Consider the following 23230-nt stretch of genomic DNA (forward strand, 5'->3'; position numbering starts at 1 on the left):
ACCCTGACCGCCGGCAAAAGGTGGCAAACACGGCGGAGGTGCGTTCTGGTACGATCAGGGCGAAGGGAGAAACACGTGCCGGGGTTATCCGCACAAGGTAGCCCTTTTGAGGGCCCCATCTGGCTGGCGGTACTGATGACGCTGGTAATGACGTGTCGTACCTGTATGTACGCATCGAGGGTGTGTGGGCCGTACAACGTAGACGCGCCTTCGTATCGCTGCACCTGCACCGTCGAAAGGAGGGACCCACCCGGGCAGCAGTCCAGCGAAGTGACCCACTGCGCCTTGCGGAACATGGAACTTAGCAACATGGGTGGTGATAGGTAGAGGGGTAGGTGGGGAGCCACGGAGGCCAGTCGTCAGTGCATCAAAGGATAGGACACTTGGTAACATGGGCGCCGTGCCGACCGGATCTTCGGCAGCACCCCCCTATGTATACATACCTGGTGGTGGTGGTGGTGATGCTGATGGTGGTGGTGATGACGGTGTTATGGCCTCCCCACGCCGCCGTTATGTTTCTCCCTCGGAACCACTATTGGGTCACCAAGCTGTCGTGGCTGATGCCGACCCGGCTACCACACCAGACATACCCCCCCTCCTCCAAAGCACACACCCGCTCGAGGAGGCCCCCGTGCACCATCAAAGGACCCACCATCGAACAGCCCCACTCACCTGATACTCCTCCCAGGTGGTGACGTAGCTGCTGTACGTACCCGTAAGGCCCGACAACACCACCACCGGACCTCCGTCGCCTGTAAACCCCGACCGTGCCGAACCCACCGCGGCAGCAAATCTCTCCCGAAGTGCCCGCTTGAGGCGCCTGTGGCACGTGTGTGGGGGCCGGGGGGTTGGGGGAGTCCTTGTGGGGCCCAGGGGCAGGGGGGTGGAAACACTGGGGGTAATATGTGTAGGAGGGGGAAGGAATGTGTAGAAACGGTGCGCAATGGGTGTTGTGCTCGAAGTGGTGCGTGAGCTAGGGGGGAGGGATAGGAGATAGGACTAGGGTAGTCAGCAACTTCTTTGGAGCCGAAAAGGGCTCTCTCGGCCCCGGTGCAGCCATTCGCCTCGCAGTATTCCGCAGGGGAGGCTGTACGGCACGGGGTTGCAAGAGAACGAACGGTGTCGTGTTTGGACTGTACGGTCATTATTATTATGGATAGCTGCGAGGGCTGGGTGCGGCGGCCGGCGGCGTTGGCGTGATGTACGAATCTGGTGTATACACACACCTGCTGCTAAGGCGCCTCATGCAGTTCCATAGGCGGTGCATTGCGCGCAGCCTCCATCTCAACAAGGATAGGATGTGCATGAAACGTGCGTGAGATGGAGCAGAAGGCAAGGAGGGAAGAGCTGCTGGAGCAGTTGGCTTGGGTGGGGTGGAAAAGTTGCGGAGTGTGGCGATGAGGTGAGCCATAAGCAGCTATTCCAGGGAAGTCCGGAGGAAGAGCGAGAAAACCGCTGCGGCCGCACAGCAATCAAAGCAGCATGAGCAGAAGCAGCAGCGCCGCAGCGTGCACACGCACACCGCACTTCCTAAGGCATAAAAGGGCCATCAGTAACTGACCGGTTAGCTGTAACCGAACCGGTCACTTCGGTAGGGTTATCGACAATTCGAGATAACGACCGGTAACCGACCGGTACTCCTTATCGGTTGGTGACCTCAACCGTTACTGGGTCGTTACCTCGTTATATCGGTTACCCTACCGGTCAGGTACCGAAGCGACCAGCTACCGACTACCGGTTTGGATCTCAACAAAGGCCCTTGGCGACAAATTCAGAGGAGCTGCTGCCTCCTAGCCTCCATCGACCAGCAGCTTGTCGCCAGGCTTGCAGCGGCATATAAAACAGCCGGTTCTATAAACGCCAACCTATAAATTTCGAGTTGCCTTTTCCAGGATGCGAATTTCTGACGGACTGACTGATTTACTGACAGACGGACTGACAGCAGTGAACCCCCGGGGCCTCAGGCCCCGAAAGGCGCTTCGCACCCGGGGGGGGCCCCTTGCACAAAAACATTGACTTGCGTATGTGTGTGTATACACGTATGTATGTATGTGTATTTAGTGTGCGTGCATCCTTCACTGGAATGCTGCCCACTGTGTCGGTTGCCTACTTCGCGTCGACAGTCGTACGACCCTGTACCCGTCCCCTCCCCTCCCCTCCCCACCTTCCTGCCATGGTGGTGAACTCCCCGGGCACACACGCTATCACCAGCTGCCCCAGCCGCAACAGGGAGATCTGGGTGACACGGGGCTGCCTAACAAAGGGGGGAAAAGGGGAATCATATGCAAGGAAACATTTGAATGGACTGCCTGCGCCCAAAGTTCGAAGGAAGGAAGGAGGTGCTGATGCGCGGAGGAGGGAAGTGAGGGCGAGGGTGGAGCGAGGGGGTGAGGGTGATGCCGAGGGATTTATACCTGAGTCCGTTGCAGCAAGCAGTTAAGCATGGCCAAGAAGGAGGGAGGGAGGATATTGATGCAAATAGAACCTCCCTTCCTATGCCCCACCCCCATCTCCTTCGATCCTCTCTTCTACCCTCCCCTCTACACTTCCCGTTTCAGTCGCCAACTCCGGAGCGACCTCGGGGCCCCGCCAAACGTATATCCGTACTCGTACTCACCATAGGTACGGCACTGTGATTTGCCCTGTATCCAGCAGTATGGGTTTCGGAGCATGACAGGTCTGTTGCTCCCGGGAGGGTGGCAGAACCAGACCACGAATGAGGCGCCACAGGGGCGGCCCCCGCGTGTCACCCTGAGTGAAGTCAAATGCGCCGGGACCTGCGTTGCGGTGGTACTGGCGTCGGTGGTGTTAATGGTATATGTGTTATAGATTAATGTGTTGCTGCGCTTGTTATGATGTTGTTGGTTTCATTCGTATTGGTGTTGGTGGTGTGGTTGACATCATGGCAGTGTTCCAGGCGGGGGAAAGGGGGAACGAGGAGATGGGCGGGGAGGGAGGGTAGGTGGAGAAACACCTACACATAGGCAAGAAGGCGAAGATGAAGATCAGCATGGTGACAACATCTGACAGTTGGATGTCCAAACCCGCCAAGCAGGCAGGAGGGTGGGCGGGAAAGTGGAGGGAACATGCTCCATATATAAATACCCACCTGAAATGCAATAGGACATACAAGAAGTACCAGCACAGCACGCCGGTCAGTGTACTACGTGTCGTGTGTCGTACGGAGCTCATGTGGTCAGGTGGGTGTTGGTCAGTACTTGGGGGGGTGGAGGGCCGGTACATTACACCCACACCCACACCCACACACGTAAGCGTGTGTCTCCTATCCTTCCCCCATGCACTCACCAACGCATGGGAAGCCCTAAAACCCCCAAGACTCTGTTGACGCATCCACTCGACCGCGAACATGTATGCCATGTTGTGCGCCGCAGCGACCCTCTTTCCCATCCCGCCCATAGCTAACCCCCTCCCCTGCCCCCTCCCTCCCTCCGCCTCTCCCCACTCGCCGTCTGTGGTCCCCGCTGCGAAGCTCATCCCCATGGCGGGTGGACACGTCCTGCCGGGTCGGGTGCTCCAGGGGGAGGCCGCCACAGTGATGTTGGCCATGTCTAGAAAGGTGGACCGGAAGTCCAGCGGGCCTTGCAGCAGCTGCGGAAGGGGAGTACGGGACAAGGGGAACCCAGGGACGGCCGGTTGTACGTGGCTGGTTGGGAAGTAGGAGAGGGGGCGGGGCACATTCTCACCCACCACCTCCACCACGTAATTCCCCATCACTCTCACCGCAACACACACACACACATGTGCCAACCCCGTCAGTTCTTGCCCGCGTCTTAGGTCATAAAAACACCCATACACACGCACACGCAAGCGCACCTGCGCCCCCGTTCCCCCCGCCCCCTTCGGCCCCGCTCCCGCCTCTTCGTACAATCTCCGCGCCCCGAGGAACTGCTTGCCCCCAATGACGGCGGCGGAAGCCCGGTCGTCCGGCCAGGCGGGACCCCGGCCGTGACACAGCTCATTGCGGCCGTTGCAGGTGCTGGTGGCGGGGTCGCAGGGCAGGCCTGGAGGAGGGGCGGGTAAGGGCAGTTTTAAGGGGTACAGGGAATGGAAAAGGTAAACCTTGCAAACCTACTACTTTCACGGAGTACTAGGTTTCCGAGGGGGGGAGCGGGGAAACCCCCTACTGCGGGATGTGGGTTTCTTCCAGGACGTGTGGGTTGCGTGTGTGCGTGTGCGATAGCGGACAAAGGTGATTGAGGAAGGTGGGAGGACAGCAATGGGTGGCGAGTTTGAGTAATTTTTTTTAGACTTAATAGTCGACCGAGAAGACTTGCGCCCTTCCTTATAGATCCAGATCTGGATCCAGGTCTGTTATCCCCATGCGGACTTCTGCGGCCTCCCTCCCGACCCTCCCGGGTTCCGTCCCCTCGGGGTCCGCTCCCCACAGCCTCCATCCGCTCCCCAGCCCCTACCTCTTCCTCCCCTTTCCCCACCCATACACGCCAGCTGATCTACAGGGGGGGCATTTCAGTCTCATAAGGAAGGAACAGAAATCCCAGCCATTTTCCATCATTTGCCCCTCCGGCTCACGCCTTGGTTGGGGTTCGCCATCTCCTGCTCACCCGTGTCCAAGCAGAAGGCGCCACCCGTGTTAGGGCTGGTGTCACCCACTGAGGACTGAGCCACTGCAGCAACAAAATCCGACTCGAAGCGAAGAAAGCCCGTCATCTTCACCTCCCCCTCCTCCTCTCTTTCCTGCTGCTCCGTGCCATTGCCCACGGTCGTCCCCTCTGCCGCCGCTGTCCTCCCGCTGCGCCGCCCAGCCTCCACGCCGCGATCACCGCTGCTACCACCCTCAGCGACGAGTTTATGGCCCTCGGGTAACCGTTGCGCTCCCGCCACCGGGCTACGATGCGGATGTTGATGATGTTGACGATGAACACGAAATACAGGCGCCCCCTGTCCCCCACCGCTGCTAACTCCCAACCACTCTCCGGTCAGTTCGGGCCGTAGTCCTAGCGCGGCGCTGCAGGCGGCCGCCGCTGCCGCCGCCGACACCGCCGCCGCGCTTGGCAGCGACGGCAGCGGCGACTGCCCCGCCGTCAAAGCAGCACTTGTAAGGCTCGCGGCTCGAGCCTCCGCCTCCGCCGCCCACCACTCCATCGCCAGCTGCGCCGCGGCCTTGTTGTCACCCGATACCAGGCGGTTGGTATTGTTGAGGGAGGTGCAGTGCACCGCAAACCACGACAAGGCGCCCCGGCCTGCGCCACTGACGGCGTCCGTCAGCCGTAAGAGCGTCATGTCCGTGTCCACGTCTGTGTCGTACCTGCCGTACGAAACACGCAAGGCAATTACGCCTGGTCAACGCTGACTTGGGCAACACCAAGAGCCATGATGCTTCACATAAAGCTCAGCATTCACAGCCCCCGAACCCCATCCGCCCCTCCACCCTCGCCTCCCGTCCCCATCCTTACCTCCCCCTCCACCTGGCCTGCAATAACCCCATTAAGCCCACATCTAAACAGCCCCACCTGCCCCTCTCGTCCTCCGGATTAGCCAGGTATGCTGTGGGGCTGCGGTTGATGGAGGCAGTCTCCAGTTCCCCCCTAGCCAGGGTTAGAATGGCGGGACGCAGGGACTCGTGGGCAGCTTGAATGGCCTGCGGGTTGGGGTTTGAGAGGTACAGACGAACGAGCTACAATATGTGCAAAAGGTGGGGTAGAGATGGGGGGCCTGTTGAAGAAGAAGGGGTCGGGAGACAGCTGGCCGGGCACTCACTCCGTTTACTCACTGGGACGGCCACCCCGGGTACGCGGTGGGGTCAAGGGTGGCGTGACGTGACCGCCATCGCAGCACCACACCAGTGTGACGTGTATGATGTGTGGGACAGGGGGATCATATCTTCACCCTGCGGCCGTGACCCGGCAAACCCTGCCTTCCCCGGTATTTCGGGGCACCCTCATCCAGTTACCCTAGTCAACTTCTAAGTGAATCGCTCAGGTTCCGCACCCTCCACCAGCATCCAAAAGAATCTGCCGGATCGACGGCGGCTCAAGCAGTATGAATGCCCAACAGCTTGGGGGCCAGGGCAAGCGGCGATGTCCGTGCGCGCGCGTGTGTGAGTTTGTGTGTATACGTCATTGTGGCCTTAGGAAGAGCAGGAGGCGACTTGGGGAGCCTAATAGAGCTGTGTATGACCCAGTCCAAGGTGAGCGAAAAGCAGGCCCAGCCCGCCCTCGGTCCTCGGACCCCTCAAGTAATTTGGAAATGCTCCCTCGCTCAGTGTTGGGCGGCTGTGTACAGCGTACCGTTACGATGCCGTCGACCATGGCATCGAACGTCGCCTTCACAAATCCCAAGCTGGTTATGTCGTACAACAAGTACTGCAGAAAGCCGGCGGGAGAGGCATGTGTGTGCGTGCCGCTGATGGCCACATTGTTGTCGTCATACAGGTCCTCGCCGTACAGGGCCTGCCCCACAAGTTCCCCGGGTAGCGGGACAACGACGAGGGTCTCGTAAGGGGCAGTGCCAAAAAAGGCAACAGCACTGGAACGCAATGCAGGGGTGCGGCCCGCGACTCCACCGCGGGGTTGGCACAAGTATCAGCGATAACCAGGCAGTCCTAGTCTGGTCTTATGCGCCGCTTCCCTGCCCCTGGATCTGCCCCTGCGGCTGCCCCTGCCCCTGCCCCGGCGCATACATCCATTTCGCTCCATGCCCCGGGACTTCTCCCCAATCACACCTTGAGCCGCTGTACGACTCTCAGCGTGACGAGCTGAGAGGCCATGCAGGCATCCATGGACACGTACACAAACCGGCGCCTGCAGTGCGGAGGCAATACAAGGTCACCTTGGAGCTGTGCTCGTCTGTGTGCATGTTATGTTGTGTATGCCGGTGTGTCGTCGAATCCAATCTTTTTCATAGGGCAGGGGCAGAGAGGGGCGCACACACGGGAGTTATAAATCGCATTTCATAACGAGACAGGATTGAAGACTCCAACCTCCGCCCTCCCCCCCGGGGGCCCACCCCCCAGGCAGTTATCACGTCTGACCTCCTGGACCTCACCCGGCCCGACCTAGGGTTATCCGGCTCTGCAAACACGAAGGCCCGGGCGGACAGGCGGGTGTGGACCCCCTGGGCGGTCTGCATCGGGTTGGCGTAGCCCTGTGTACAGCAGGGTTGTGGGGTGGAGGTCAGGTGGGGGCCAGCAAGCAGGCGGAAGGTAAGGCACGCGAGAGGTAAGGCGAAAACACCAGCAGCTGAAGGAGAGGAGAGATAATTGAAGCTGCAATCATTGCAGGTAAGCCTCATAAAAATGCAGCATCTGGTAGCCCTTAATAGCGGAATGCAGCTCCAGCGCTGTGTGGCACTATTTGGCGGTTGGACCTCTTTAAATACCATCCAGTTTGTCTTTGGGTACATTCTTATATAACATATAACAGGTCATGTGGCTAATCTTTAGGCATGCCAATGTCCTCCCCACCCTCGCCCGCCATGTGGCTCCCTCCCTGTCCTTAATCTCCCTCCCCACCTCCACCCCCTCCCCCGGTCTTAGTCCAGGGGACCCTGTACAGGGACGCCCCACTTCTTCCCTTTTTCCAAGGAGCATGATCGGTTTTCGGAGCAAGTGGAACAAGGCATAGGAGGAGCAAGGCGGTATGGCGGGGGGAATGGGGGAATGCGGAGGTCTTAAGGAGTGCGTGGCGCCTGAACGTAGGGCGTAAACGGTTTTGAATATTGCCACGGGATATGTGACTGGATGTAAATACAAGTAAGAAGAACGTTAGGAGAAAAGGTTGATCAACGTGGATCGAGGGCCAGCACGTTGAGCTGGGGTCGAAGTCGCTGAGGTGCGAGGGGGCTGTCGGGCCTGAACAAACCTAGGGTTATTGTTTCACTTGACTTGAAATATCCCGCGTTGGGCCCACGTTGGACATTTCACGCTGGCAGCGCTGACCTATGGACGCACCATGAGGTTAACATCGGCGGCAGGCCCCGTGATGTCGCCGACCCCTATGCGCGGCGTGGGCACACGGCGCCTTGATAAAGCCCAGCAGACAGGTCGGCAAAAATGCAAGATTCTCACCAACGCCGGACAGATAATTGCCTTTGCAGGGTAACACGAGCCGCTGGAACGCCAGCGCGAACATGACTACAACGTGACGTAGCATGCTGCAGAGATGAAGGATACGGTTAAAGAACAAGGTTCAGCAGCTGAACTGCCTCAAGAACTTTCGTGCGCGTACAAGGTCAACTAGTACCGGCGATGGAGGGTTTGCCAGGCAACAGACTAAAGAAGCTATCATGTCCTGTGTAATGTTTTGAAGTTAGTCACTGGCAGGTCGTTTATTTCTTACAGATGAGCCAGCCGAAAGCAGACATTGTTGCAGGAGGAAGTTAGACGTGTCAACTGCTGCAACAGCCGTTGTACAAACGCTTTCCCAATAGTCATGGAACGGTCGAATATCGATGCATCGAGCCGATCAAGACATGCGGATTCCCATGCACTTGTCACACCGAAAAGACACCAACGAAGCCGTATCCACGACAAAAACGACACGATAGGGACCATATTTAAGCAAGTAATTCAAGCCGACGGCAAAGCCTTAACGCTGAAACAAATAAAGATACTTAATTAAGTTAGCATTGAAGTATTGCATCATTGGATCGAAGGCATCGGTTCCGAGTGGTTGAAGCCGACAGCGCTTGCATCATGTCCAATTTTCCATGGTATCGTTCGTCAAACCTTCGATACAAGTTACTGCGCTACATCGTGAAGTCACACACATGTTACTTTGCCACTAGTTGCCACTGGTTTTACACCATAGCCTGACGCTCCGACCATGCTCGGGCAGTCATTGGCTTATGGACGATAGGGAAGCACCAGAGAAGTCAGTACCGGTAACATATCACGCGGTAATACAGCATAGTTGCGCGAATAGTAGCGTTTGGTCAACTCAATGGGCTAAAGGTTCTTCCCCGGCTTCATAACATTCAGTTCTGCTTAGGAAACTAAGACTGCACGAGCAGCTCACGGACAACAGGAGCTGCATCCATAATCTGGCTGCATGTCCATGCGTCCGGCGACGCGACAGCAGGGCCCCCCTCCCCAGGCCCCCCATCGTAGTCCCGACAGCGGCCTCGGCCGCCCAGCTGCGGACGCCGCTGCCCCCGTTGCAAACACCTCCGCCCTCATCGCCGCAGCCCCAGCCGGACCCCGGGACGATGCCGCCCTCTTGCCTCCTCGGAGCAATACGCAGGTGCCCGCGGTGCCCAGTACGACTGCAGGCACTGAAATGGCTACAACTGGCTGGTAGGAGAGCTGGAGAGGTGCGCTCCGCGTATCATTCGGAGAGCATCTTCGAAATCCATCGTTCGTGCGAGTTACACTAAACAAAACCATCGCTTTAACGACGATTCCGCGTGTATTCTGGCCCATATGTGCTGCTTGCAAAGGTTGGATATTTACACGAAATATTATGTTCACCAAAATATATCCATACGTAATATTATGTTCACCAAATCGCCGCCAAGCATGTCGTGCAGTCCTGAGGCATTTTGGGCCTCACTCTAAATGGCTGAGGCTCCCTCTACAGTATTACATGGTGAAACAGATCCTCCGTTTCTGGAACCGCCTTCAAAAGCAAGTGGGGTCCATTGCTCATGCCGTTTTACGGCAGGAAATAACCGATTCTCTGACCAACCCGGAATGTGAGGGTTGGGGAACCTCAATGATATGACTGTTTTCCTCTTGGAGTGCAATATTTGAGCGGAATACCGCAAGAAGTCGTGGGGGTAAAGGAGGGGTTTGCCTGGTTGCTGAGTAGGCCTCTCCCTGAAGGAGCGGTGATAACGGCACTAAGGGAGCGTTTGATGAGAGGCTGGGACCATGCGCGTCTGACTGTCTTGCCAGAAGAGTACCCATCAGACGGGAAGCAACCGTGAGTACAGATGGCAAAGTATAAGCACTGGATGGGGCTGCCCTTTTCGGGAGCCGCAGCCGTTATGTGGCCAACAGATGCTAAAGTTCATTCCGCGTTTAGCACATCGTAAGCTAATGCAATTTCGTTTATGTTGCTGGGCTTTGAAGGCAAACAGAGCACGAAGCGGCAAGTACCATTGTCCCCATTGTGGCACCAATTGCCAAGTCGAGGATGAAAAACACGTGTTATTGGAATGCCCAGCCTGTAATGATATTCGTGCGAAAGAGGGATTCGATCATCAAAAGAGCATGTTGGAAATGGGAGCCAGCACGTCTGGCGAGGATGTTGGAGCATACGATGTAGGATGGTGGGGGCTCACCGCAACTCAGTTATCCCCTTTGGGCGCTAGTCTGGGCTGATAGTGCAGTGTTTCCTTTTCTCCGTGGCTTTTAGGCGTTTAGGCATTGCCCTTGCGCCTTTCGCTCGTATGGGTAGTTTTACAGATATGGGGTCACGAACCCCCAACAACACACACACACACACACACACACACACACACACACAAATGTGTCATGCCTTTATGCAGGTCGACGGCATCTGGCAGACCCACGCCATTCACCTTTCCCGTGTGCTCAATCAACCGGCCTGTGCGGATGTCAAGGTGCCCTTTCCTGGTTTCGCGAAAATTGGCACACTACTTGTTTGGGAGATGGGCGGCTTAGCGGACGTTTGTTTTTCAGTCATGCGTGCGCTTTTTGTTTCCGGTTTCTTTCTGAGGTTTTGGTTCTGTGTGCTACCAGATGGAAAGAGCTGCGAGAGCTGTGAGACGCAGCGTGATGATCTTATATAGCGGCCATGTGTCCCATACGTCGACATGGAAGCGTGCAGGGTGCGGATGTTGCTCAACCGACTTCGCAGCATATCAAGTAGCTACGGCAAACCCCTTTCTGGCTTTGAGAGACATGCAGAGATAAAGCATTGCCCGAATCTCCACGGGCGTCAGCGCACGAAGATTTTCTGGCAAGTTCCCAAGCAGACGGGAGCCTTTCTGCGGGAGCCTTTCGCGGCGCAGGGTTCTTGTTACAGGGAAGATAGTACACAGTGCAAGTTGCAACAGGAGACATACACGACATAAACCAATCTTCTAGCAAGGAGTAGCTACGTCTACATTTTTGCAGTTAGCTTGTCACCTAATTCACGTGTGCCGTTAAACCTCACGATCTGATATTAGGGTCAAACAGTCCCCATGGAAGCAGTCATCAACTGTTCCGCCTCCGAGCGACAGCTCACGAAGGGACAACCTGACCGACCCCAACCAGTTCACCACAGTAATGCATATATCTTTGTATTAATATCCATATTTTGAAGATCTTAAGCATAAACCTTTCTCCGCAGCCTTCCGGCAGGCTTCAGGTGTACGGCGCAACAGGGCTCTACGAGCAGTTGGCCATAAGATCGGTAAATATCGCCCCAAAACATGAATATAATTAACGTCGAAGCGTCATATTATAATTTATTAGTTAATCCTTTGAAGCCGTTCTGTCAACCCTGCGGCAAGCTCTGTGATCGGCTTTATTAAATCGCTGTCAAAATCGGTGTACGCTGCTTATCGCCAAACATGTCGAAATTCTTGTGCTTCGGCATATTTCTGGCGGTCTTCGCCAACAACGGTAAGTTTTGGCGGTGGTCACTTACTATAGCTGATTTGTACCTTTACTGCACGGTGGCAAGCGGGAATCTGGCTGGACTTGATTCATTTGACTGTAATTTCTTGATTACTGAATTTAAGATGAATCATGCATGGATCGGTGCTCAGTCCAAGTTACCGTCTGGCCGATCGCATTTCGCTCGAATGGGTTGCAAGTCGAGAACTCGAGTCCTTGCCTCCTGAAATGGTTGACAATTTCTGTGTGCAGTGTCTGTGACAATTAGCTTGCGTCTCATGCAAGACTCCGCACAAGAGGCATTGCACGACTTCGATGCGGAGGACGATTCCGTGCTGTTCGTGTTGGGCAAGAGAGCGCCGCAAAACCAGCAAACAGTACAGCAGAAGGATAATCCTAATGCTTACTGGGAGGTCTGGCACAGCAAGCGTGTTGCCGAAGGGCCAGCACCAGTCTACGGGCCGCAAATGCCGCAGCCTCCAAGTCCGCCCTACGTTGAGTCGCCTTTGCCGTCTATTCCCTTGCCACCTCCTCCATATGGGGATAGGAGCCCGCCATTCCCAATGCCAGTAGAGGTAAGTAAATATTTAAGCTACCACTGGGCTGTTCCGTTCAGCTGCTACCCTGCCATCGAGTCCTTACCCGTGCGATCGGAAATCATTAACAACCATGAGTGTTGGACAACTGGCCACCGCCAATTTGCATGCAGCCAAGCACCCAACTGCCGGATTCTGAGCCGCCGACTGCACCGCAACCGTCACAGCAGCCCGGCGCCCCTCCTTCACCACAGCCGCCATCGCCCTTCCCGGGCCCCGGTCCACGCGAGTCTGAGGCGCCGACTGCACCGCGCCCATCACAGCAGCCCGAGACCTCTCCTTCACCGCCACCGCCATCACCCTGGGCATCACCGCCCACGCTGACCATGCCGTCCCGAGGGCAACCCATACGTGAATCTGAGCCGCCGACTGCACAGCAACCGCTACAGCAGCCCGAGACTTCTCCTCCTCCATCGCCACCGTCGCCCTTGGCATCATTGCCCACATCGACCACGACATCCCCAGGCCCAGCCCCACCTCAGCCTGACAGCCTTAGCCCGCCTTACTGTGTATTGGCTCCCGCGGCCTGCCTGCTCGTCAATGCCACCAGCGGAACAACACTTGATGCCTTTGAGCTCTTAGCTCCTGGTTGGCAAAGTAGATCCGCAGTTTATCCAGAGTTGCTCTATGAGTTTGGGTTGCTTGTCAACTCTGGCGGTGGCATAGTACGAAAGCCATGGCAGCCGTACGCAGATGCAACGATAGTGATATTTGCTGGACTACCGGAAGGCACTAACAGCCTGTACGTCTGCGTGCGTGCTGCGAGGGATCTTCTAACGGCTACGGGGCCACGGGCATGCGCATCGGTCAAGGTGCAAGTCAGCGCACAGGTGAAGATGGCTCGGCTCGTACTTGTCTCATGTAACCAGTGTGCATGCGACAAATTTGGCCCAGTGGTTGTTGAACATTTCATGTGTGCCACTTGTTGCAAAACACCTCGTGCGTTGCTACTTCGGTGTAGCCGAGCATAAGGCTGGTGTGCGAATATAAACTACGCATGACAACGTAGGCCGTCGTCGGCAAAGTAAAACGTCTCTTCACTGCTGCAGAGCCCCGGTTTGAACTACTTCCGCAATAAAATAATACATCCTTGCATGCAGGTTTCGGCTGCTCAGATCGCAAGGGAGATGTCGGCGATCCAAAGCATCGTGCTGTCCGCATCCACAGTGCCGACTTCCGTAGTGCTTACAATGGCACGGCGCCTAGGTGCTATTGCGGCGTCTGCAAACGGCTCTTTCGCAGATTCGACTGGCACCTTGGCCTCTACACTACTTGCAGAGCTCGTGGCATCTGCTGGTAACAAAACATCGAGCATGTCGTCCGTGCTGACAGTGTTTGGTGGCATCAGCACGCTGTGGTTACTGGCGCGCGCCGACGGCCGTGCGGCTGCTGTGGATGGTGTCAATAGTTTGGCGGAGAAGCTTGCTTTGCAGCCGCTTGCCTTTGAAGATGCGCAGCCTATTGCAGGGTTCTTCGACGTAATAATTGCCGGTGCCATGGATATTGTAGCAGCGTCCTCAAGCGGCGGCAATGGCAGCGTAGCTGCACGTTCCAAGGCGGCACGTGGTATGCTGGCATCGGTGATCCATGGTACAGATTCACTGGTCCGTGGGTTGTTGAACAGCGCTAAATGTGACGGCAGCAGTACACGACTCGCCACATCTCGCCTATCAATTGCTGCGGGGTGTATGAACATGGAGCTTGCAGCCGCCGCCGGCTCTGCCATGTCCGTAGCAGCATTGGGCACGGCAGTTGCAAGGCACCGACGAATGCTTGCCTCGGAATTGAGTGCCACGCCACCTGTCACTGTAGTCCTTGATCCAGCCGTTGCCCCGCTTTGTGTTGCTGATGCGGCATGCGCGTCCACGGGTTTACGCCTAGCCGTTTCGATCTTCACCGACCTTTCCCTGCTCATGACGGCGCTGGGAGGATCTGCTGTACCGCTGGCTATGAACGTCTCCGACTATCGCATGGGTGGGCTGGTCGAAATCGTATCGCCCATCGTGCGATTCTCTGCGCCCGGATTACCGGTTTCTGCTTATGGCCTGTCGAAACTAGTGACATTCGACCTCATGCTGAACGCAACGGCTATCATGGCAAGAGGCGCCAATACGAAGCGAGCCCTAGTTCGGCTTCAGGTATGCGCATCGTGCTGTCGGTGGGCTGCCTTCCGTCGCATTTTTTACGTTGCATTCATCCCATTTAATGTTGCTGCAGGATTCGGGCGCAGCTGCATCTGATCCCACTTCGGGGATTTATGATGGGTCTTCGAGGACCCAAACCTTACAGTCCGAGATGATCAATAATGTAGTCACAATCTCTGGCTATAGCAACTTCTTGGGGGATTTCGTCGTGCTGCAGTACGAAAACACGGCTAATCCAACGTCGGGGGCATCCCCGTCCCTACCGGAAGTGTCAAAAGTCGGGAACACAGCTGGTGATGGACTGCAACCGTCATTGTTGCTGACTGCCGCGTTGGTGAGCGTTGCGATGCAGTCAATTAACGCATTCCTGCAGCGATGTTAGTGGCGTGGGCGGGTTTTCCAGTATGTGCAAAGAATTAGTATGACAGCCCATCACGGTGCGGCATGAGTCGGCGGTCAACCGTAAATCAATTCATTTAGCTTGACTGACAGATACAAGGCATTGATCGCCGCTGGCTTGGATGTGTTAACTGGCCGGATTCATGTGAGGAAATGAAATTGACGTGATGTGACTGCGATGCAGCTTCATTCAATTCGAGCGCGCTGCTCAGGTTATCACAATATACCTCGTAATATAATGTTGGGTGATTAATGGAAGGAGTGTAGCCGATTTCTGAACGCGAGCGGTACATAGCGAGTGGATTACATTTAATAACCCGACTCTGAGTTAAGAACAGCTTTAGTCGGCACATTTCGTTTTTGTAGGTGTCTGGTGCTTCGTTATTTGCTTCGTTAAGAATTAATAGTACGGTTGATAACGTGTAGATATCTATTAGTGTAGATCGCCATTTGGTGGTACATGTCCTTCTCGCTGGTTTCGCCCTCGAAATGAATAAATGAGCCGAATATGGATTTTATGACCGTACGTGCCCAGCCGACTCGGGGCGTAACTTTTTTGGATGCGTAATGCGCACGCAAGTAATCCAGCTTTTCCGGAAGCTGAAGGTTAAGGTTGATGCTGGCTGTGACGACCGTTTTCGTTAATCTTGCGATCTGGACTCATCGTCTACGGTTGCCTTGAATCCTACCTCTCCAAGGAAATATGCAATATGTAAATATCTGCTTAGGGGATAACTGAGTAAATATGCGTTTGTACAATATAATCTATTTCAGACAGCCTTCAGCACTTGTTGCCCGGCCCGGCCCCCACCGTACCCTTTGCAGTTGCGTTCTTAGCCCACAAACACGCCCTTCTGGCTAGTGGCATCGAGCTTATTGCTGTGCCTTCTCTCGACATGCACCCACGCAGTACACCCAAACACGCGCAAATCAGAGACATCTGGTTTCACACGGTGGAAAACTTCAAAGGGCTTTATCTGCTTGCCCGACACAGGCGAGCAATTATGCAGGGCACATGCGGTGGTAATAGCTTCGGCCCATAATTCATACGGCAATCCTGAGTCTTGCGACATCGCGCGGGTCTTCTCCAGGAGTGTGCGGTTCAGTCTCACAGCGCGGCCATTTTGCTCAGGAGTGTACGGCACGGACGTGTCGTGCTGGACCCCCTTACCCTTACGGTACTGTCCTAGAGCCTTTTTCAAGTACTCCTCACCGCGATCCGACTGAACTGCTAGCAGCTTCTTGCCCTATTGGGTCTACTCTTATCCTTCACCTTCTCCCGGACTTCAGCCGCGCTCAGGCCCATGCCAGTGACCATTTCATCGGACATGAGCTTCTCTAGACTACCGTAACCTATGTGTCCGAACCGACGGTGCCAAAGCCCCGCAGATTCAGACAAGATCGCCAGGGTTTGAACGCACTCCCCCTGGCCCAACCGCGGTCGCCTTTAGGTAGTAATGGTGCCCACCCGCACACACGGGATTTGCTCCCCGTACTCCCACTGCAGGCTCGTGTATCTCCTTATTCGCGGAGAAAATATTAGATGGCTACCTGGGCCTCGGCCGACAAGACGTTTCGGCTGCCTAATCACAGCAGCCGGTCCACGAAAGTCCACGTGGTAACCCCTCAGGCCTAGTTCGCCTACCGAAATAAGTTTGTGACCTAATCCCGGCGCATGATACACATTCTTTAGGGTTATATTGATCTTGCCCTTCTCTCCTTCGGCTTCTAGCAGAACGGTACCCACTCCAACCGTCTTGCAAACCGCGCCCGCCACACCTTCTAGGACGACGCCATCCGTGAGCGGTCTGTAGTCGTTGAAGTCGGACCGGTCGTCCGTGACATGGACGGCCGCTGCCGAGTCCATTTTCCACGCCAGCTTGGCGAGCGACTTCTCAGCTGTTGACTTGAATTCCTCGGCTTCGGAGGTGGTGGAGGTGGTTAGGGCCATTACCAGCTGCTTGCTGCGTCGATTGTTGCCCTTGTAATTGGCCCTTGTGATGAGCGGGCACTGGGACTTGATGTGCCCGAGAACGCCACATTTGTGGCACTTATGGCTTGCGTAGGGGTTGATCGAAACCTCAGGCCCGGCGGAGCTGGTACTCGCCCCGACGTTGGCGTTTCCCTGACCTCTACCCGCTCCACCACGGCAGTCGCCACCGATGTCACGGTGGCCTCCCGCACTGCCCCGGTTGTTGAACGCCAGGGCCTCGACCTGGGCCCACTCTGCGTTAGTATCACCTTGCATCCGCTCCGCCAGGAGTAGAGCGGCCTTCATTTCTGAAAGCTTAAGGTCGCTCGGTGACTTGGCAGCAAAAAGCATCTGCTGCATTTGGAACCTCTTGTGCAAGCCGCCCAAGATGGCCAGGGCGAATTGGCTGTCGTCAGTATTCGAGCCCACTGCAATCATCTTCTCGCGCAGATCCTCTGCTTCCTCAAAGTAGTCAACAACGGACTGGCCTGTCCGTTGCTTGAGATTGCTGAATTTTTGTTTGATGAACAGGATGTTGGCTCCTATCTCTGATACGCATTCAGCACGGATTGCATCCCAGGCTGCGACAGAGTCGGCTTCTTGGTCGATCAGTCTATGGAAGTGTGGCACCGTGTATTTCACCATTTGGGATTTCGCCTTCATGGATTTCTCGACGACGGCGCTCGGCAGGTCTTCCGCTTCGTTACATAGGTCTTTGCCGGCCAGGCAGTACTTCATGGCCGTCCGTGTGCGAAAATATTATCGAGGAAAATATGGTATCGAGGCGCTCGATACCATAATCCTTCCCCATACTTGTCCTATCTCAAGCCAGAGAATTGCTAAGCCAGCAAGTTCGGACATAGTACTTTAAGCAAAACGCTCGCTCGCTTGCTGCGGCGGCGCGGGGCTCATAACCTGTTAAAACCAACAAAGCGCCGGACCCCAGCCGGGTCCTATTACTGTGGTTACCATTCCCTGGTATATGAGTGTCGATTATTTCCAATAATCGGAACAATTTCAGCGACCAAAGAAGGAACAGAAAGTGCAAATCCGAATCCGAAACGTGAAGCTTCAAGTCACACACGGTTTAAGTCGTGTGTTAGTAAGGAACGTGCGAGGACAGGGCCGCTCATTTGTACTTACAGAAGCGCACAGACTATTTCCAGAACACCATATTTCGCACTCTCCGTCCCAATATGCTCACTCTCTTCGAGCACCATTCGTCTTGCTCTTGCAGCGGCCAGGAACAACCCATTAGCACATGACAACCTAAGCCATCGCGGTAACGCACGTAACGCAAACTAACAGCTATCACGAACATTTATAATAGCTTTTGGGCTCATGTGGCCCCGATGAGCCAGAACCCCACGGAAACGAAGGTAGGCAAAAAGGAAAGACCGAAACATACATGCATTATAAGAGAATTGGCCTTATGCACATTCATTATATCGTAACGACACTCCATAATTAATTCCGAGGACTACGCCGGTTCTCGCCGCTCAATGAAGGGGAAAGAGTCCGCGCCTATCATACACACCCCTAAACATATCACGATCAGCATTTGGGATTTGCTAATCAGGTCTAAAATATCGTTTGCTCAACGTAGCCTAAAGCCGAGCGCGTGCCTTGCGGCAGCGCAGTACAGAAGGGCAGCTGACGCTATGTGCTATACTTTAATAAACCGGCATAAATACGTGCGCGAATCAGCGTAAACGTTATAAACAAGACGGGAATGAATAATGCACAACACAGCAGTACGCAGCTTCCGAGACCACCTCAGCGGCTAAATACACAGTGCATCAAACTATCAGTGCTAGATGAGCCTACCGACGTCCTATATGCTTTATGCTATGAATTGATCTTGCCTGCGTGAGGGTGCTATTGTCACACACATCGCCGCTCTGCAACAGTCCCATCGCGATCCGCACAAGGGCGTTGTATTTATTCACAATTCCGTACTCTACTTGCTGAATACAAAATGATATTTAAGTCCAACTAGAGATCCAACGCGCTGGGTAGCACGCACCCTTTATTTGAAAGAAGCCGCGTTCCACATCTGGTGGTCGACGTCACAGTGCGAAAGCAAAGACCAGGGATATCAGGGTCACCAGTGTAGAAATTAGCAATGGCAACGGCCGCATTGCAGGGCCAGCGGCGCCTGTAGTAGTACGTGTAGTATTTCCCATCTCAGGTAGAGCTGACGACGGCCCCGAGCTAGTGGAAGCTGTGCTGTCGTACTGCACCACAATGAAATCTCCTAAGGAATTACTGACGGCGGAAACCACGTTTCCAGCATTGCCGACGGCCTCAGGATTTAACGTAGTAGTCGTGGAGATTGTTGCGCTAATTCCGCCTGGCATATCAGCAGGGGCTGCACCAATGTCCTGTAGCACACCAAGGGCAAAACATTGGTGACATCAGTGCGTTACCCTGCACACGGCACCGCCCCTTTCTCTGTTGCATACCTGGAGACGGATCACGGCGCGCCGTGCCTTGGCACCCTTCGCAGCAGCAGCCGTCAAGTTTAAAGGTAGCCTCATGGTCGTCAGGCCTGACAACCCAATCGCGGCCGTTGGCAACCCCGGTGCAGCGACGCGGACAATCGGCGAAACGATGCTTACTGCACCGCCCGATTGGTAGTCGGAGAGCTTTGCGGTCAGTGGAACAGCGGAACCGCCCAACGACATTATAAGAAGTGTGGTGTCGGCCAAGACGGTAATTGTGATATCAAACCCCGAGGTAGCGCACGCCGCGTCAGCTGCACAGAGCGGACCAGCGGCCGGATTGATCAACAAGGATACAGCTGAGGCGTCCCCATAATCGGACGCCAGAAGCGCACGGCGACGTACAGCTGCAGAGCCAGGTGTCGGAAGCGATGTGCTCGTGCCGCCGGAAGCAGCGAGTGCTGCTGTCATACACTGCGCTGAGGCTGCGATGCGAGACGTGATGACACGCACTGCAGTGCCGTTGCAGGTGGCGCTGTTTGACAGCCCACGGGTCAGCAATTGAGTCCCTTGGATAATGGAGACAAGCACATCGTGCGCAGCCAGTGCCTGTGCAGCAATACCATTGCTACCATTGCCCGCAGAGGCCGTAAACGCTTTAACAACACCCGAGGCGCTCGCAACCATGTTATCATAGAATTGGGCAATGGGCTGAGCGTATTCAACCGTGAGGGACTGTGATGAAAGCTTCTGCGCCAACATGTTAACGCCACTTAAGGCAGCCGCACGGCCTTCACTGCTGGCCATAGACCATAACGTACTGACTCCAGTAAAGACAGTAAGCAAGGATGATGAGCTCGACGTGTCGTTAACGTTCGAGGCCACCAACTCCGAAAGGAGCTGCGACGCCAGGTTGGCTGTCGAATTAGTAGTCGAGGACGAATTCGAAGACGAAGCGATAGCGGCCAAGCGCATAGCCGCTGCAAGTGTTCTTGACGTATTCACTACAGTTGATGAGGCGATTTCAGCTTGAATCGCTGCGAGCTCGCTTGAAATTTGTGCAGCAGATACCTGCGGACCAGAAGCATCAGGAACGTAAAAACACACGTACAGCAACTGCTGAGGATTCCGCATTCCAACTCCGACATTTAGTTAACCTTCCTCTGCGTGATTGTGCGGAATACATCCGAAAAGGACTACCGGTGCAAAACTAGACACTCTCCAGGCCAGAGGGCAAAACGCGGCCCATCACGCAACCGTACTACGTACCTGTTCGTCGCACATAAGGGACGAACAGCTTACATGCGGCTTCCGGCTTACAGCCATCAAGTGCAGGTTACAAATAGGAGACTATGCAAAGATTCAAACACGCAACACAAACGCAGCTACCAGGACGATTCTCACCTTGGCAGTAATTTGCATGGTAATTGATGCGCAGGTCCGGGGGCCAATTACAGTCGAAGAACTCTTCAGAGCGCGGACGCAAACATACAGGCTTGTGGCCCCGACAGGAAGGGCCGAAATTGTTGCTGATGTCACTTCCGAATACGGCTGCTGGGGTTTCCGCACTGCGGCAGCACCAGGGGTTTCAATGACCCCAAACTCGTAGGCCAGGCTTGGGTACATTACCGAGCTGCTCTGCCAATTCGCCGCCGTCAGAATGAATGCGTCCAGTGTGCTTCCTGTAGTAGCATTCGCATACAAACAGGTACCTACTGCACAGTAGGGTGGGTTGAGACCTGCGGCCTGGGACGGAGATGGAGTAGGTGATGGTGTCGGCGAAGGAGATGTTGAGGGTGAAGGGGACGGAGATGGCGAGGGCTTGGGCGAGGGAGGCATTGAGGGTGATGGCGAAGGAGACGGCGTGGGCGAGGGAGACGTTGAGGGTGAGGGAGACGTTGAGGGTGAAGGGGACGGTGTCGGTGTGGGCGAAGGAGAGGTTCGAGGCGAAGGGGAAGGAGACGGCGTCGGCGAAGGAGAAATCGAGGGTGACGGGTACGGATACGGCGTGGGCGATGGCGTGGGTGAAGGAAAAGTTGAGGGTGAAGGAGTTGGCGATGGCGTGGGCGAGGGAGAGGTTGGAGGCGAAGGAGACGGCGTAGGCGCGGGAGCAATCGAGGGTGACGGGTACGGATACGGCGTGGGCGATGGCGAGGGAAAGGCTGAGGGTGAAGGAGTTGGCAATGGCGTCGGTGGGATAGAATTTGAAGGGGAGGGCAATGGTGATGGCGTGGGCGACGGAGGGGTCGAGGGCCACGGTGATGGCGATGACGTGGGCGAGGGAGAGGTCGAGGCTGACGGGGACGAGAACTGCGATGGCGTGGGCGCGGGAGGGCTTGACGGTGACGACGACGGCGAAGGAGAGGTTGACGTTGGGAAGGTCGGTGATGGCGTGGGCGAGGAAGGGATCGGGGATGGCGATGGGGTGAGCGTGGGCGAGGGAGGGGTCGAGGGTGAAGGGGACGGCAATGGTGATGGCGTGGGCGAGGGAGGGGTTGAGGGTGAAGTGGAGCGAGGGTTGTGGCAATGGCGAAGGCGTGGGCGAAGGAGAGGTTGACGTTGGGAAGGTGGGTGATGGCGTGGGCGAGGAAGGGATCGGGGATGGCGATGGGGTGAGCGTGGGCGAGGGAGGGGTCGAGGGTGAAGGGGACGGTAATGGTGATGGCGTGGGCGAGGGAGGGGTGAGGTGAGGTGATGGCGAGGCGTGGGGAGGGAAGGGTGAGGGTGAAGTGGTGGCACTGGCGAAGGTGTGGGCGAAGGAGAGGTTGACGTTGGTAAGGTCGGTGATGGCGTTGGCGAGAAAGGAATCGGGGATGGCGATGGGGTGAGCGTGGGCGAGGGAGGGGTCGAGGGTGAAGGGGACGGCAATGGCGATGGCGTGGGCGAGGGAGGGGTCGAGGGTGAAGTGGGTGGCACTGGCGAAGGCGTGGGCGAAGGAGAGGTTGACGTTGGTAAGGTGGGTGATGGCGTGGGAGAGGAAGGGATCGGGGATGGCGATGGGGTGAGCGTGGGCGAGGGAGGGGTCGAGGGTGAAGGGGACGGTAATGGTGATGGCGTGGGCGAGGGAGGGGTTGAGGGTGAAGTGGACGGCAATGGCGAAGGCGTGGGCGAAGGAGAGGTTGACGTTGGGAAGGTGGGTGATGGCGTGGGAGAGGAAGGGATCGGGGATGGCGATGGGGTGAGCGTGGGCGAGGGAGGGGTCGAGGGTGAAGGGGACGGCAATGGTGATGGCGTGGGCGAGGGAGGGGTTGAGGGTGAAGTGGACGGCACTGGCGAAGGTGTGGGCGAAGGAGAGGTTGACGTTGGGAAGGTCGGTGATGGCGTTGGCGAGAAAGGAATCGGGGATGGCGATGGGGTGAGCGTTGGCGAGGGAGGGGTCGAGGGTGAAGGGGACGGTGATGGCGATGGCGTTGGCGAGGGAAGGGTCGAGGGTGATGGGGACGGCAAAGGTGTGGGCGATGGGGACGACGAAGGCGTGAAGGAGGGAGATGTTGAGGGCGACGGGGGCTGCGACGGCGTGGGCGAAGGTGTCGAGGGTGAAGGAGAAGGCGATGGCGTGGTCAAGGGAGGGGTTGAGGGTGACGGGGACGGCGATGGCGTGGGCGTGGGAGAAGACGAGGGTGGAAGGGACGGCGAGGGCGAGGACGAGGGCGAGGGAGGAATTGAGGTTGACGGGGACAGCGATGGCGTGGGCGAGGGGGACAGTGATGGTGTTGACGGAGATGGGTAGGCAGGCGGCAAGGTTGGAGGCTGTGTGGATGGGACAGGTGACGGACCGTAAGCAGGTGGCGTCCGCGGGGGCCCGTAACCGGTTCCGTAACCAGGCCCGTAACCCGGTGTCGGAGGATGTAACTCAAGGTTGCAGCGTCGCCGGATGACTGTGTCTTTCCTATCTAAAATGTCAAATGTATTTGAATCCTTGGTTCTTTCTTGGTTAGTGATATAGCTCAACAGCGCGGCTAGACAGTCGTCATCCGCGCTCGGCTCATGTTGATTATTCAGCTGTACAGGTTCAGTCAAGAAGCGTAGGCATGTTGTCATAGACACTGCAGGCAAGAAGAAAGGCCACAAATATTATAGGATACAAGGCGGTAGCGGTAGCCTCACCATACTTCGCATGCAGGCCG

The 23230-nt window shown here is 56.1% G+C and overlaps 3 protein-coding genes across 3 annotated transcripts in view; 1 reads left to right on the plus strand and 2 right to left on the minus strand.

The window, feature by feature from the left end:
- VOLCADRAFT_63318 (uncharacterized protein) overlaps positions 1-7978 on the minus strand; it is a gene marked incomplete at both ends in the record, with an annotated part of 10514 nt that extends 2536 nt beyond the window's left edge. Inside the window, 14 exons of the mRNA XM_002953178.1 lie at positions 162-224; positions 673-820; positions 2165-2254; positions 2618-2777; positions 2973-2974; positions 3464-3609; positions 3835-4022; positions 4584-4695; positions 4942-5287; positions 5493-5620; positions 6270-6431; positions 6704-6782; positions 7037-7125; positions 7931-7978. Of these exons, the coding sequence (XP_002953224.1) occupies positions 162-224; positions 673-820; positions 2165-2254; positions 2618-2777; positions 2973-2974; positions 3464-3609; positions 3835-4022; positions 4584-4695; positions 4942-5287; positions 5493-5620; positions 6270-6431; positions 6704-6782; positions 7037-7125; positions 7931-7978 (1761 nt within the window). The remainder of the gene's footprint in view (positions 1-161; positions 225-672; positions 821-2164; positions 2255-2617; positions 2778-2972; positions 2975-3463; positions 3610-3834; positions 4023-4583; positions 4696-4941; positions 5288-5492; positions 5621-6269; positions 6432-6703; positions 6783-7036; positions 7126-7930) is intronic.
- A 3524-nt stretch (positions 7979-11502) lies between these two features.
- Positions 11503-14670, plus strand: VOLCADRAFT_93942 (uncharacterized protein; the record flags this gene model as incomplete). The annotated part of the gene is made up of 5 exons (XM_002953110.1): positions 11503-11554; positions 11801-12123; positions 12339-12974; positions 13245-14282; positions 14362-14670. The coding sequence occupies 5 exons, from the start codon at positions 11503-11505 to the stop codon at positions 14668-14670; spliced, it is 2358 nt and encodes a 785-aa protein (XP_002953156.1).
- A 7163-nt stretch (positions 14671-21833) lies between these two features.
- On the minus strand, positions 21834-23144 carry VOLCADRAFT_63308 (uncharacterized protein; the record flags this gene model as incomplete). Its single annotated transcript, XM_002953179.1, has 1 exon — positions 21834-23144. A coding segment is annotated over one exon (1311 nt), but the record flags the coding sequence as incomplete, so codon positions are not given.
- Positions 23145-23230: the final 86 nt, after the last annotated feature.

Source organism: Volvox carteri (genome assembly GCF_000143455.1).
Source record: "Volvox carteri f. nagariensis unplaced genomic scaffold VOLCAscaffold_34, whole genome shotgun sequence".
Taxonomy (NCBI): domain Eukaryota; kingdom Viridiplantae; phylum Chlorophyta; class Chlorophyceae; order Chlamydomonadales; family Volvocaceae; genus Volvox; species Volvox carteri.